This window comes from Heloderma suspectum, chromosome 2 (genome assembly GCF_057233095.1).
Source record: "Heloderma suspectum isolate Gila_16-S chromosome 2, 16-S_ref, whole genome shotgun sequence".
NCBI classification, from domain to species: domain Eukaryota; kingdom Metazoa; phylum Chordata; class Lepidosauria; order Squamata; family Helodermatidae; genus Heloderma; species Heloderma suspectum.
Genome location: NC_139459.1, coordinates 189,486,428 through 189,502,093, shown reverse-complemented (window position 1 = coordinate 189,502,093; position 15,666 = coordinate 189,486,428). Strand labels below are relative to the sequence as shown.

The 15,666-nt window shown below is 43.6% G+C and overlaps 1 protein-coding gene across 2 annotated transcripts in view; it reads left to right on the top strand.

Moving 5' to 3' along the window:
* The window catches only part of LOC146353608 (exendin-3-like), a 78,056-nt gene extending 62,686 nt beyond the window's left edge, over positions 1–15,370 (top strand). The window contains exons 4-9 of one of the 2 annotated variants that reach the window (XM_084836890.1): positions 6,654–6,791; positions 8,726–8,837; positions 9,746–9,854; positions 10,695–10,847; positions 12,539–12,607; positions 15,176–15,370. In XM_084836890.1, the coding sequence (XP_084693016.1) occupies positions 9,754–9,854; positions 10,695–10,847; positions 12,539–12,607; positions 15,176–15,185 (333 nt within the window). In that variant the 5' untranslated portion in view covers positions 6,654–6,791; positions 8,726–8,837; positions 9,746–9,753 and the 3' untranslated portion in view covers positions 15,186–15,370. The remainder of the gene's footprint in view (positions 1–6,653; positions 6,792–8,725; positions 8,838–9,745; positions 9,855–10,694; positions 10,848–12,538; positions 12,608–15,175) is intronic. The other variant, XM_084836891.1, reaches the window with a different exon arrangement.
* The last annotated feature ends 296 nt before the right edge of the window (positions 15,371–15,666 follow it).

Here is a 15,666-nt window from a genome sequence, read left to right as displayed (position 1 = left end):
CAGACCTTACAGGACACCTTTAAGGCTTATGTAACAAGGGCCGGAGCCAGCCCCCTCTAGTTCAAAGCCCCAGGCCTGAAACCTTAAACAGGAGCAATAACCAAGAGGAAAGCTCTGGACTTGGTACCAAGGCTTAACTGGAAATGAAGCAGACACATTCAGTTATGATAGATGGAAAGTTCATTTACAAGAAGGGAAAGAAGAAAGGGTACAAAGAAACTAGGGATGGATAAATGAGTGATGTTCAAGATCACGACCATTCTCCAAACATCATCTTGCCACTCATCCTGTGCCTGATACCCACTTGCATTTTTTATCATTCCTCGCTTTACATGAACAGGAAAATTACACAAATGAAGCAGAGATCAAATGGGAGACCTGTGCGAATCCCCCAAATTTGCACAAATTTCCTCCATAGGGTAAGGCGGGCCTAGTTCAATCTACAGAGGACATTTGCGCAAATGAGGGAATTCATGCAAATCAGACTGGAAATTGGGAATGAGATAAAGAATTTGCAAATGTTTTGAGGGGACATGTGCTCATGAACAAAACCAAAATCCTTGTACATCCCTAAAAGAAACAGAGCAATATTTGGAAACAGTAGTTACAAGGCAAAACAACAACGGTGACTAGGCCTGTCTAGATGTACCAAGGCCCAGGTCTTCAATAGAACAGGACCTCAGAAACCAGCAATTCCAAGCAGACAAGGGAAAGGGCCAGACGAAACCAGACAAAAACAATGGGCAGCTGCAGCACACACAGACTCGCTCGCGCACACACACACACACACACACACACTCACCAGTTTTATACCCAAAAGTCATTAGCAAAGCTAGGGTGATTCTTATTAGCCAATCACAACCTAACTGAAACAGTCTTCTTAGACTTTCTGGGAGCAGGGGCAGAAAGTTCCCACAAACACTCAGCTGAACTCATTCAGCCCAATAAGTGAGGGTGTTTCTGTGGCCGTGAAACCCTGGATGGTACAAAATAACACACAGAAATGGCCTAACAAATACATGCAGGCTCAACCTCATGGAAGAGAAATTTACAGGCCACTGAGACACAAAAGGGAGATGGATTACTTGCCACCTTTGTTATATGGCATCTGAAAAGGGCTGCTAAAGCAAGATGAAAGGAAGTCCAACAGTTCTGGTATTAGTGTGCATGTTTAGCATGAAATTTGTTAAGAAAAGCACTGATGGCTATGAGATAGCAATTACTAAAAACCTTTCATAAGTAGCAATCATTCTCCATTGATAGTCCCTGGAAACATAAGATTTCTTTATTTATGAGCAAGATTTATATACCTCTTCTCATCTGAATAAATCCCTAAGTAGTTTACAAAAGGAATATAAAAACACACACAATGGTATTGTATTAGAGGTTGGTTCAAAGATGGCTCATGACCGATGGAAAGCCAAAGTAAGCAGATACATTTTCAATGAACACCTAAAGCAAGCCAGTGTTGAGGCCTGACATAGCTCAGAGGGGAGATTATTCCACAGGGCGGCGCCACCACAGAAAAGGGTAATCTCCATGTCGAGAGAAGGCATCTGAGATAAGATACTGATGGCTCACATGGGGCTCTTGATGCACCAGATGTCACAGCACAAGCTATATTTAGTTTGTACTCATTCAGGAATGCATTTCTTTAAAGGTACACAGGATACTCAGGACATTTTGAGTACTGTTCTCCTTTCTTTTGTCACCAGATCACTGGTTCATGCCAAAATATACTTTTTTTTTTTTACAACTGTGGCTTCCTGCACATAGGTACAACCTCAACATTAGTTACCTTTAAGGGAGGCATAACTATTTTCTCTTCCAAAAACAAATCAGAAGTTGGAAATAATGTGTACAGAAATGAAAGATACTGAGCACGGCCTTAGGGGGGGAAAAAACACGTTTCATTGTCTGAAATTGCATTGTAATGAACTCATTAAAAGCTGTTTTCAGCTGCAAGTACAAAGATTTACTGCTCTCAGTATGAAAACCTTCCAGCTCTGTACTTTCCTTCTATTTCCTTTTCACTTTCCCCATAACATTTCCTGTGTCATTGTCATGACATACTTCACCCTGTCACATCCCACAGCTCCTCCTAGAGACTGTCAACCTTCTCTCTTTTTTCTCTGTGTCAGAACACAATTTTTACAACCTCTGCAGCTTGGCCTCCTTGCTCTGTAGCGCTGAGTTGCAGGGGGTGAAAACAGCACATCTTTCACTAGAAGAGCTAAAACTATGATGCTGATTTTGGCCCATTGGCTTTATCACACTGGTTTTGCAAAACAATTTAGAACATCCATTATCTTATCAAAGTTCTGACATATAGTACTTGCACTGGCCAAGTGACCTGTCCACGTTTGCTCAAAAAGACATTTCTGGCTACTGCCTGAATAAATTCAACTAACACAAGGCTTTCCGGTGAAGTTATACAAATAATTGCACATCTCAAAAAAAGCCCCAACCAGATGTATTTCGGAACAAGCTTGTACTAGGGATGGTTGAGCAATTCACTTTATCAAGTTTTATTTTAATAGATTTACCCAGTTTGTACCTACCAAAACTGAATGCAGACCCAAACATAGCTTGTGGACAGACAGCCATGCATTTCTAAGCATGCAATGCATTCCACAAAACAAAACTGCATCAATTGACATGCACACATTTGAAAAATGCAGCAAAAATGTTGTACATTTCTGAAATGCACACAAATATGCTTTAGTCAATAGGTATGTGCTGTCTTAAGCACATGGCTGGAGCAAGAAGTTCAATGAGAGCAGTTAACCCAGCACATATCTGGAATGAGCTGAGGGCTTATATCATCACTGCCCCTTATTCACCAGCTGCAACTGGGTCTTCTTCTTCAGTGGCTACAACTGGGTCTGCTTCCTCATGAGTAAACCCAAGGCAAAAGGGTCTTCTGGCAGCCAACCGGGCACTGTAACAATGACTGAGAGCATGCTGCTTAGTCCATCATTGCCAGAGCTCTGGTGAGCCATGAGATGCAGGATGACAGTAAGGAACCATGGCAGAGCTCAGGATGGGAGTTGAAGGGATTCATCGGGACATCAGGCAAGGCATCCCTGCAACAGGACAGCTCAGGTTGCCCTGTGTCTTCTGTGGGAGTGGGGTTTGCTGAGGAATCCCAATCCTTCTCCCCTGAAGAGGCCTCCTGTGGACTTGGGTTGGCCAGGATCCTGACACACGTGTACAAAACTGCACATATTTTGAAAATGTGCGCAAAAATACATAGGAATTTCTGTGTAGGGGGAAAAATACGTTAAGCTGGAGGAGGGGGACACAACAACTGTGATGTGATCAAGCCTGGCAGTTTTGCCCATCCTTAGCATGTACAATAACAAAGGGCAGGTCATGATTGAAACAGTGACTGTTGGGAATAGTTCTCCCTATTTTTCCTTGCATGTATCTTTGCACCCCACCGGACTTCCCCAACATTACGTCGGCTCCCCAGCACTGCACAATGATCTGAGAAAAACTAAACTCTCAGTCAGACAGTACCTTGATCAGAACATCACTATGGGTGCCATCCTATGCATGTTAAGCCAGAAAAAAGGCCTACAACTTCCAGCATTGTGGGAGGTGTGGGACGTTTTTCTGTCTAAACTCACATAGGATTGTGCCCTTATGAACTCAGCTGTAAGACTGCTAATTTTTTTTTGCAAGGTCAGAAGATGTTCAATAGGTATACCCTCTTTGACAAATCTGACTACACCTGTTAGGTTTTCTATACCAGCCAAACCAGGTGTTTTTATTAGGGATGGCAGAGAATTCCACCATGGATTCCAGTGAGGCCGGATTCTTTAGAATATGCCCCCCCGGAATCCATGGTGGAATGGCCTCCTGCCACCCCGCCACCCCGCAGAATCCCCCCGGGATGGAATTTACCTGGGGCGGATGCGGTGGCGGCAGTGGCAGTTCCGGCAGCGGAAGCGACTCTGGTGGCTGGTCTCCAGGCCGGCCACGGCTGGGCTGCTGCGGCCGGCATTGGCGTCCTTGCAGCTGTGATAGGCTACGTAAGTATTTACATAGCCTATCACAGCTAACCCCCCCCCCCAAAAAAAACCAGTGTATGCAAATGGCCGCAGCTATGGCGGCCGCCATTTGCGTTCTGTATTTTTCGCCGTTCTAGCCTATGTAAATATTTACGTAGGCTAGAACACCGAAAAATAGGGAACGCAAATGGCAGCCGCCGTAGCCGCCACCATTTGTGTACACTGGCTTTTTTTGTTTTTCTGGGGGGGTAGCTGTGATAGGCTACGTAAATACTTACGTAGCCTATCACGGCAGCTTGGCTGGACACAAATGGTGGCTGCTACGGCGGCCGCCATTTGCGTCCACAGCAGCCCGTCCACGGCTGGAACTCCGGCTGCGGATGGCCCTGGCCGGCTACTCTGCGGAGCCGGCATGGAGCGGAGCCGGCTGGGCAGGATTCCGGGGGGGAGGACCGGATCGCCTCCCCGCCCATCGAGGATTCCAGGGGGAGGGACGGAGCGCCTCCCCCCCACCATGAATCACATCCGCAAACAGGTAAGTCACTTTCGTACATCCCTAGTTTTTATCTGCTTTCAGACAATAGAAACCTGAATGTAAATCATGTGCTCTACCACTAAGCTATAGACCCTCCCCGAGACTGATCCACATTCAAAATTCATCAAGGTGATCTGAATTCAAATTCGGGCAGGTGGGGCAGAATCATAGATTCACAGAGTGTGAACTTTGCTTGAATATTTGCTTAATCTCTAAGGGTCATACATGTTTTCACTTCTTAGCTGCAGATGAATTTTTAAAATCAGTTCTATGGGTCACGAATATATATATGAGACAACATATCTTTGCTGCGTACTAGTCAGTACAGAATTATTTATTAGTTTCTAATACCTGTCAAACGTAATGCCTATCAAACGTAATGCCTCCCAGGGCATGGGATCAAGGTATCACAGTACAACAGGGCCCATCACGCTACTTAATTTGGCAGTAGTAATAAACAGGGAAGCTTGATGATGCACTCATCAACATAATGGAAAGCCCAGTTCACCAAGGGTGGCAGTAATGAACCTGTTACACATGCATCACTGATGGCCAGTTTGCTGCCATATAGGATGTCTAATTAGCCAGGGTTTCTTATGCTCCACCTGGACAGTGATATTTTGAAAATGATATTAAAATTAAAATAAACTCAGTGGCAGAGAGAAGTCTAATTACTTTGTTAGAAGGGGAGCACATCAAGAATGAAAAGTGCAGGCTGTGAATGTCAGAGAAGCCCAGATCTGGAATGGTTGTCTCTCTATTAGGACCAAGATTGGCAAAACCCGGGTTACGGGTCCAGCAACTGGACAGGGAGCCAAGGGTGAATTACCAGCCTGTTTTAATTAATAGCATCATGAGCTATTATGTCCCAGAAAAAGAAACAACCTTTTAACAAAGCCCTGTATGGGTTTACAGTTTTTTTTCCCCTTCATCTCTCAGCATGTCCCTTTCTGTGACCTTTGTGCCTGCAACTATATGCTCTTCAGGCACCCCAGACCTTCCCCATTCTTCCTTTGCTGCGCTCTCTCTTGGCCTCCCTCCCAAGGACGGGAAATGCTGCCATCCAGAAGTTTTGAACTATAGGTCCTATACCAGTGGCCATTCTGGCTGGGGTGGATGGGAGTTGTAATCCACATATCCGGAGGCACTAGGTGCCTACTCCTGACCTACATGTTCCCACCTCTTGACTTCACCTCTTAGTCTTCACCCCCAATCAGAATGGCCACTTATGCATCAACACCCTCCCCCCTGCAAAAGAAAGGAAAGGTACCACTCAAAGAAGACAACAAAAAGATTTGCGCAAAATTTGGATGATTTAAATAGAAATGCACCTCAGCATAGTGGGGGCAAGTGTGACCAGGTGACCTGTGTGCCTGCTCAGTCAGCCAGGGCCAGTCCTAGAAAAAAATAGCACTGTGGGCAAGGAGCACCTTCAGTGCTTCCCATCAACTTATTGCTTTCTGTTTAAAAATAAATATGTATGGTGCTCTTAGTGTTTATAGCAGGGATGTAGAACCTCAGCCCCCAGAGCCAAACCTGGCCCTCTGCGGTTCCCCAGAAGGCCATGCCCCCTTCCCCTTTTCTGTCAACTGCCAACTGTTCGATGGTTTTCCAGCTCTTATGCAGTTTTTTCCCCCATTCTAAAAGATTGAAAGGCCCCTCCTAAAGCATAGTGACTGGCAGTAAGAGCTTTAAACTAAAATATTCTGGTATTTTAGGCCCCACCCCCTTTGCCTTCAGCCCCACCCATGACTGGAATGTGGCCCCCAAGACCTTCTCCAAAATGGAATTTGGCCCTTGGTGGAAAGAACTTTAACAGCCCTTGTTTATATTATTTGCATTGCTCATAGCAATTGGTAATGTTCCCTTAAAGTAAATTAATATTCCACTGATTTTTATCAAGAGCATCTCTACACCAGCCTAAAATCCTGCATTTAAAAGGGGGATTTCTGCTTCCATTTTAAATGCAGGATCACAACGGACTCCCTTTACATGCACTTCCTTTCCCCCCTCCCCTTTCCCCCTCCTTCTCCCCCTTAACTGAGTCTTCCATATGTTTCATTGATCCGTCTCCTCTCCTTGCCGCTTTTCCTTTTTCACAGAGGGAACTCAAGCAGGACACAAGTGGGGTAATTCGATAGCTCATTATCTCCAATCTATTTAAAACTGGAATAAAGGTCGTTTAGTGCGGGAGTTGCCCTGGAGGTTAACGGCATCATCTGAAGGGACTGCAAACTTTTGTGAGTGAGCAATCTCAATAGCAACATAGAAGCTTTGTGTGAAGGAGCCCTAATGAATGGTATCAAACTGGAAATTTGGGAGGGGGGATACTTTGGTCATTGCTGGAAATTTCTTTTTGAAGTTAGTATGCATGGAAGCAGTAGAATCTGGGGCAAGAAGTGTACAGACATTTACTGCTCTCCGTTAACCTAGCTCATGGCAGACTGTAACTAAAAAGCATTGTCACCAAGCTCAGGTCCACATCTACTTAGTTCAGCTTGGTGCCCAGGGTCAGTGACCAGCTCACCCATTCCTAAGGCCAGGTCTGGGTGCTGCTAAGTGCTGCTAGGCAACTTCAGGGTCCTTGCTGCTCTCCCTTCTTATGGTTCTTTATCTTTAAACTGGATTTCTATTGGACAGCCTTTCAAATAGAGGCACTTTCAAATCGAGGACTGTCCTTTGTAAATTAGGATACATGTCCACCCTGGCTTGTGTGTAAATGTGTGTGCATGCGTGTGTATCAGGAAAAATATGCACACACACGTGTACATGCTGTTATAGGAGCTACAGCTCTGATGTTAAGACTGAAACGTAAATTGAGCACTTAGCAATCACTAAGGGGTGATTGAGGGGGTTGTTCCAACCTTTATAAATACAAAATGGTTTGACAAATCTTTCTGAAATTTGAATTTCAGCTATCAGGGTGAAGTGTTCATACCCTGAAAATTTCAGGAAGAGTTGTGGAATCTGAAGGGGGAAAGGCCAATTTAAATAAAAAACAAAAACATGATCCTCTGTCAAAAGTTACTTTGACAAATATGGTTGGTGACTTATATTAGTCAGGATACACACAGAGGTGGAGGAGGAGGAAGAGGAGGAGGAAGAGGGAGAGGAGGACATGATGATGGCAACTGGAGGTTCACCTAGAGTGGCAAAAACCACTCCTGGGATTGGACTGACCATGCTTTAAAATGAGTGTATTTATTAAATATATGTTTGATATTGATATTAGGTAGAGGGCCTCTTTTCCAGAAATATAGAAGTCACTATCAGGAAAAGTATTTTAACTGAAATAATCTTCATATGATTGCAATAGAAACCAAGCATCCTGTGGCACCTTCAAGACTGCCAAATTAACTGTGGCATAAATGTTTGTGGACTAGAGCCCACTTCACTGAATGCACACAGTGGTATCATGTTGTCAGGTGTATATACACAAATTGGTATTGGGGGTGGGGGGAGTGTATGAACTGTGGGACCAAAAGGTCAGAGGGGCCAAAAGAAGAAGCAGTAAGTCTGTCACATTTTTGTGCATATTCCAAAGGCACACAAGATACAGACAGAGTGGCCCATTCCCACCAGTTGCCACTGGTAATACTATTATTTTTCTTGTCAAGCTAACTTTACAGCTGAAGAAGGTCAATTACTTTCTGCAGTGGGAAAGATGGTCCCCAATCAAGACTGAGTCCAAATTCAATCAGTTTGAATGTGCTAATTAATTCTATCTTATCAGCTTTGTGCTGGAGCCTTTGAGACCAGCAGCAGTGTCCCAAGAGCCTGAAATGTTTTCCCACTAGTTTCGGAATGTTGTGACTTTTTATTGCATTGTGTGCTCTTCTGTCTCTGTCTCTCCTGTTTTGGAAGAGAAAGATATTTGGAACAGCGGTGCTGCAGGGTCACACAGGATGTGATGCTACAACAATGAGAGAGAGACAGAGAGACTTTGCTCCAGTAAGAAAGAAACTCACTGGTGTTGACTAGATCCATCTGAGCACCAAGGAGAAAATTTTACTGAAGGTGTTGCTATAGAGTTCTGCAATGGCTGTATGTTCTCTGTGGACCCACTTTTTTTTTGGGGGGGGGGTGGAGAAAAGAAGAAATATCCAGTAATGATTCACAAATGACCCATCCAACTAAAACCAGGAACACCAATGACCTATCTGTCATCTTTTAGCATCCCACTAACAAGCTTAAAAGCACTGGTAAGGAATAGCGTTAAGCCACAAAACCGCTCATACAAAGAAAAAGGACTCAGGATTTAAGGAGAAAGTTGCATCTTTTGGAAGGTAAGCACAATTCTCTTCAACATCCCCCTTCCATATTATCAGATCTATATAGCATTGAAGGAGGCACAAACACTGTCACAGAGATTAGAAAGCCTATCTTACATCCACAGTCAGAGGAGAAAAATATTTTTCCCTACCTTTCTGCTAAGTGAAGGAGGAAAGAATGTTATTTGTTTTCAATTCAGACAAAGCGAGGTATTCTCCTAGATGGGATTTTTTGTAAAAAGAAGAAAACTGGAAGAAACACTGGGAGAACAGTGGAGGGATCTACGTGGAAGACGACAATGTCTGGATCTCCCCTAAAATTCCATGAACAAGGCAGGGCAATTGCACAAAAAACGCCTTGCCTGGAAGCACCCTAAGGCAACATATAAGAACAATCATGTTAAAAACAATATTTGCTGTTTTTTAAAAAACTGAGAAGTGATAGAAGAATTTCTTTGTTTCCCTGTGTTCTCCAGTCATGGGGGTTGGGGGGTTGGGGGGGGGGAAACTTGTGAAAGGAGACAATAGTGAGATGAGCCTGAACACCAGGGACAATGATGGCTCTATTATACCTACTATTTTAATTCCCTGGGGGAGAACCCCATATTGTCTCAGTGAGTTTAGGATAGTGATGGCTGTTCCATTGGACTAAATGGCCATGAAATCCATCAACATCAAAGCAGCTTCTTTAGCTTCACTGGTGTGTGGATTCTGTTGAAAAGGATAGTGTTCAAAATTAGAAACATCATCTGGATGTTTGCAAACTGCTTTCAGATTCTGAGGTTTCATGTTTTCCTCTGCAATACACGAAACCCTGAAACAAATATTATCATATAATCTCCTAAACTGTTAGGAAAGTTTAACTTTGAAAGTTATATAGTTCAATTTCTTGTTTACTTATTATTTGCTTATTTTTGGTACAGAAGGCCCGATGAAGAACCCACGGTGGCTTTGTGTCTGTGGACTCGTCATTGCAGCTTTACTCCCTATTAGCTGGCAGATGGTCTTGAAAGACTCGACGGATGAATCTAGGTAAGAAGCAGCATTTAAGAATCATATATCTGACAGAGTTGAGCAGGGGTGGGGGAGAGATTACACTACAGAGACTGAGATGCTTGATGAATGTTCGTAGGAATCTGCAGTATATATAACCTGACTCTTAGAAATGTGAAATCTCTTTCCACTCTTGTAATACAGGCAATAGTACAGTATCTTAAGATATATAGAGAGATGGTCACAGTCCAGTTAAACTAGAATATCTGGATTTATGTCATGTGAAGTATGTATTACTGCAGCAAGAAATATACTGAACATTTATTTTGAACTCAGATGATTTATGAAAAGTTGGATCTTATGAGTCCTTCTAATTTTTACAAGATTGTGCCCTACTTAGATATCAACAGAGATGTATTTCATGTGATATGACATAGAAAGGGAAAGCACATGGTAGTCAGGATCATGCCCCCTGTCTCCACCTCAATTTATGTACATTGAATAGCCCTTGTGAACAGACTCAGTGCATACACTGCTGCAGCATGCATAGTCTGGATCCCTACAGAAATAAACTTTTTTTTTTCCTACGGTTGTTTTAGAAGTAGAACACTATTCTATGGTTTCACTGTTGGCTTAGAATGTATTATCTGCCCCTTTGTGGCATTAGATATGAAGCGGTTTACATATCTGAGAAATAATTAAATCATCTTGTACCTTGTTATGGCTTCTTGTACACTACCCCTGAAGTATCTAATACTTGCAGGAGTCAGAAACATGCCACTGATCTGACTTAAACATGTGGTGTGATGAGTTATGATGAAGATACCCTCACTATAGTGGAATGCATATACTTCTCTCCATCCCTGGTTTCTCAAACAGGTGGCAATCTTATGAAACAGAAAGTGCCCATAGTTATACTTCCAACGTCAAGAGACATTCCGAAGGTACGTTTACGAGTGATTTTACTCAACGCTTGGACAAAATGAAGGCCAAGGATTTTGTACACTGGCTCATCAATACCGAACGTTACAGGTATGAAATGGCAGTGAGCTTTTCTTTTTGCACCTAATGCTAGATTGTGAATTCATTTTCCAAACAGAATGAATAGTGCAGTCTAGCAGGAAGACAAAGAAGGACCCAAACCAAAGTGATTCCCAAATAAGAAGATACTACCTTACCCAGGTGTGACAATCTGGGAAATCAGGTTCTTCAGACTGCTGGGTATTTTGCAGTATATCAGCAAGGGTTCCATAATTGTTGAACAATAGCAAAACAAAAAAGCTTCCCCCCTCCTAAATGAGGCTGGCAGAATAGCTTTTAAACTAGATGTAGATTTGTACTTGGGGCTTCATCACACGGAGCTTTTATCCTGCAATGGAGATTGCTCCTGCACGAAAGTTTGTGGGCTCTTTACATGACACCATGATCATCCAAGGCATCTCCTGCATTAAATGCCTTTTGTTCCATCTTTAAATATATCGCAGATAATGAGTTGTCAAATTACCCCACTGTGTTCTGCTTCAGTTCCCTCCGTGAAAAGAGTTGAAGAGGCAAGAAGAGGAGCAAGATCAATGAAAGATAATGGAAGACTCAGATATGGGGAGAAGGCAGCGGGGAGGAAGCTCATGGAAAGGGAGTCATCCTGCATTTAAAACGGAAGCAGAAAGCCCTGTTTTAAATGCAGGATTTTAGACTGGTGTAGAAATGCCCTTGTACATGCAGGTCATCCCAGTGTATGGCTCAGGGGATGCAGCATGTAATTGACTCCATCCCTTGAGCTGTCATTTTGTATCTGCGAAATAGCCACAATTTCGGTTGTCACCTTGGAGAACACAGTGGCAGTGATGTGTAGTCCCCTGTGGGGTTCCAGGGGGCAATGCCTCTCCCAGCCCCAGAAGTTGCCTACCCCTGCTCTACAATAACACAACAAATTGTTGTTGTTGTTTCAAGGTTGCCCTTAACCCTCACCCCTTTATGTAAACCCTTCTCTTCACTGACTGGGCTCTAATTTAGCAAGAGATGGTGTTGATTAATCTACAGATTGAAGCTTGCAGTTATTTATCATCATCATCACTACCACCACAGCAGAAGAAGGAGGAGGAGGAGGAGGAGGTGGTGGAGGGCCTGATAAATCATTAATTATTCCCAACTCAGGGTGGCTCGGCAAGGGGCGCGTTTTCTGCCATATCTAAGAAAGATGGTAAAAAAAATGTCTGCAGCAGAGTGAAGGCTGGGATGGCCACTTGCACACTGCCAAAAAGAGAAAATGCATCACAAAAGAGGAAAGCAAAAGAGAACACGTAGATTTGAATACGAAGTGTATAGATGCAAATTTAGAAAGAACGATTTTAATTTAAACAGAAGTACAATATGTCTCAGCCTATTGGGGAACTCGGTGACCTGTGCGCCCAAAGAGTCTGCGGTCAAAGAGTGTTGGATGGGCAACTTCAGGGTCTCTGTGCTCCCTTCTTAGGGTTCTTTATTTTTAAACTGAACATGGACCCTGCAAATAGAGGACTGTTCTCTGAAAAGCAGGACACATGGCTATCCTAGTCATGCTTTAAATGTTTGGTGATTCAGGGCTGATTTAGTACATTTAGGCTGCTATCCTATTCACTCTTACCTAGGAGTACGTTTGACTGACTGACTTCTGAGTAGACATGCAAAAGATTGCACTGTTGCTGTCGATGTCATCACCATTGCCTTATTCTTCCTATTCACAGCTCTACGAAGAGGTTCATTAAAGAGAAACCCAACATCTTAAGTTACCTGCCCAGCTTGTTCTGGTTCAGGTAAGCCTTACTGCATTTGACAATTCAACCATGTCTTTATTGCTCATGTCCTTGACACACCTATTCTAGCCAGGCTATGATTACACCTCGATATTCAAGGGTTCGTAATATAGGAAGCTATGAAGGCCTCCCTCTTTCTGGGAAGAGAAGGAGGAGCCGGTAAGGTGTAGCGGACTAGAACTGGCAAAACCCAGGTTCAAACCTCCATTCAGCCATGAAGCTTATTGGATAACTCTGGGCCAGTCGCTATCTCTTAGTCTAACTTACCTCACAGGGGTTTTGTGAAAAGAAAATGGGGTGGATGGAGAACCATGTATGATACCTTGAACTCCTGAGAGGGGAGGCAGGATAGAAATGTAATAAAGAAATAAAAGGTGTGAGCTTACCCTCAGCCCTGTCTTTGTTACATGGCTGTCTTGATCCAGTGCTACACTGCCTGCCCAGTCTTTCCCATCTCTTATGCGTAGAGTCCAGGGAACAACATTACCCACAAGCTAGTTATGTAGCTTTGGGGCAATCATATTCACTTCCGGACTCTGTACGAATTGCTGGACTCCATACAAATTGTAATGATACAATTTGTATTATTACAATACAATAATTGCAATATTGTATTGCAATCTGTCCACTTCTGTCCATTTCTGTTTCTCTCAGTTTCTCATTTTTCCAGCCTTAAGTTCAGTTCTTCCCAAACTTTGAGATATTTTATTAAGTTTGCATGAAAATTCGTATGCATTTTTAAGTGCATCTCTCCTTCTGCAATTTTTCCTAAAATACACTTCTTCTTTTGCTAGTGGCTTTCCTAACATAATGAATTTGTACTGTTATTCTCACTAATATATCCATTTTTGTGCTCTTTTTTTCCTAATTTGTAAGCACATTTGTATGCATTGTCTGATTGGACAGCTCCATTGCAAAATCTGTAGAAATGTGAATTTCAAAGGATAACCAAGTTCAAAAGTAGGGGTGGACGAAACTCACTTACCTGTCCTCGAAGCTTTTCGCGGTGGGGGGGAGGCACTTCGCTGCTCCCCCCGCAAAGTTCAGGCTGGGGGGGAGGCTTCCCGCCTCGCCTGGCCGAAATTCAGGCCGGGGGGGAGGCTTCCTGCCTCGCCCAGCCGAAATTCAGGCCAGGGAGGAAGTGCCTCGCCTCGCCCGGCCGCGAACTCAAAAGTTAAAAAAAAAAACAAACGCCCCCGTGATAGGCTACGTGACGATTAATGTAGCCTATCATGGCTAGATCTGCAAAGTCAGCTGTGATAGGCTACGTAAATCGTCACGTAGCCTATCACAGGTGACTTTAAAAAAAAAAAACGCGTACGCAAATGGCGGCCCCCATAGGGCGCCGCCATTTGCGTTCCTTATTTGGTCGCTGTAGTCTACGTTGCCCTTAATAGCGTTGCCCTTATTTTCGCCGTAGTCTACGTAATCTTTACGTAGACTACAGCGACCAAATAAGGAACGGGAATGGCGGCTCCCTATGGGGGCTGCCATTATCCGTACGCGCTTTTTTTTTTTAAGTCACCCGTGATAGGCTACGTGACGATTAACGTAGCCTATCACGGCTGACTTTGCAAATCTAGCCATGATAGGCTACGTGAATTGTCACGTAACCTATCACGGGGGCGTTTTTTTTTTTCTTTTCTTGGAATGGCGGCGGCGGCAGCCGGTCAAAAGACCGGCTGCCGCTCCCGCCCCGGACGAACACCCGCCGAACCGCCGGCCAGACCCGCCGCCGGGAGGGACATTCGGCAAAGGTAAGTCCCATCCCGGGGGGGGCGGGGGGGTGCAGAGAATTTCTCCCCGAAACTTGTTCGGGGGGCCGAACACTTTGGCGCTCGGCCCCCTGAAGTTTCGGGGAGAAATTCTCCGCCATCCCTATTCAAAAGTGTCTTTCCCATCCCTTTGTTCAACCTGTGCTGACCCCCGACAGTCCACACGCTGCAGACGAAGTTGGTGATAGTCCCAGAGAAGATTGTGCAGAAAATGCATACAAAAATGCATATACATTTCAAAAAATGTGCACAAAATTGCATATATTTTTTAAAAATGTGTTTCTTTGTAAAAATGGGGACAACAATGCTATATTCCATGTAGAAAAAAGCATACATTTGCAAAAGTGAGCACAAAAATTGAGGAAAATGCATACAAAAAAAATGGGGATTTAAAATGCACATGACAATGCATACACATTTTCATGTTGTTGTTGTTGTTATTTCCAATCTGATGCAGATTTGGGATTAAATGAATTAGCACTGGAAAATGTGAACCTGAGCAAAATCAAACTTGTCAGAGTCACCCCCCCCCCCTAGTGTTGGGTATGAAAGGGAACTGACATCCTCAGACTACAGTCAAAGCTATCTGCATTGGCCAGCTCTGGGAGACGAGGAGCTAAATGGCACTGGCCAGGTGAATAATAATCTCTCATCATTGTTGATATGCTTAAACAAAAATGTCTGAAAATATGGCTGCTCTCTTGGTAGGCCCAGGCACTTACTCTGGGAACACTTCAATTCTTTCCCAGCCTGAACTCCATTCACCTTATTTCTTGATCTGTCAATTTTACAGATACAACTAAAAGGAAAACAGGAATCAGCATGTCCCTTGCTCTGCTATCTAACCACATCCAACACTGGGATCTTTTCTTTCAAGTGGTCTAGCATCGCTCCTTCACTCTTCGTTGTTTCGAGGTTCCATGCTTATTTAACTTGCTGTTAAAATGTGTCTACAATAAATTATGGCATATTCAAAGTCATTTATTTCAGCCTCTGCCTCATTTTCATTTTTCCCTGTATTGCTTGTAGGTATTTAATGTTAAGGGGAAAGGAAGGGAGGAATGTAAAGCGCAAAACACATTATTGGAAAGCATCTCTTTTTAATGTGGTACAGATTTGCATATCAAGGCGGGATCACTGCAGTTCTGCAGAAAGATTTTAACTGACTGCTGGTGTCTCATCTTGTCGCTGTAAGGCTGCAGAGCCTACCACTGAATATATTCCACACTCAGAATCTACCTCAGGATCCAACATTCTGGATTCCCATACTAGATGCTGGACTTC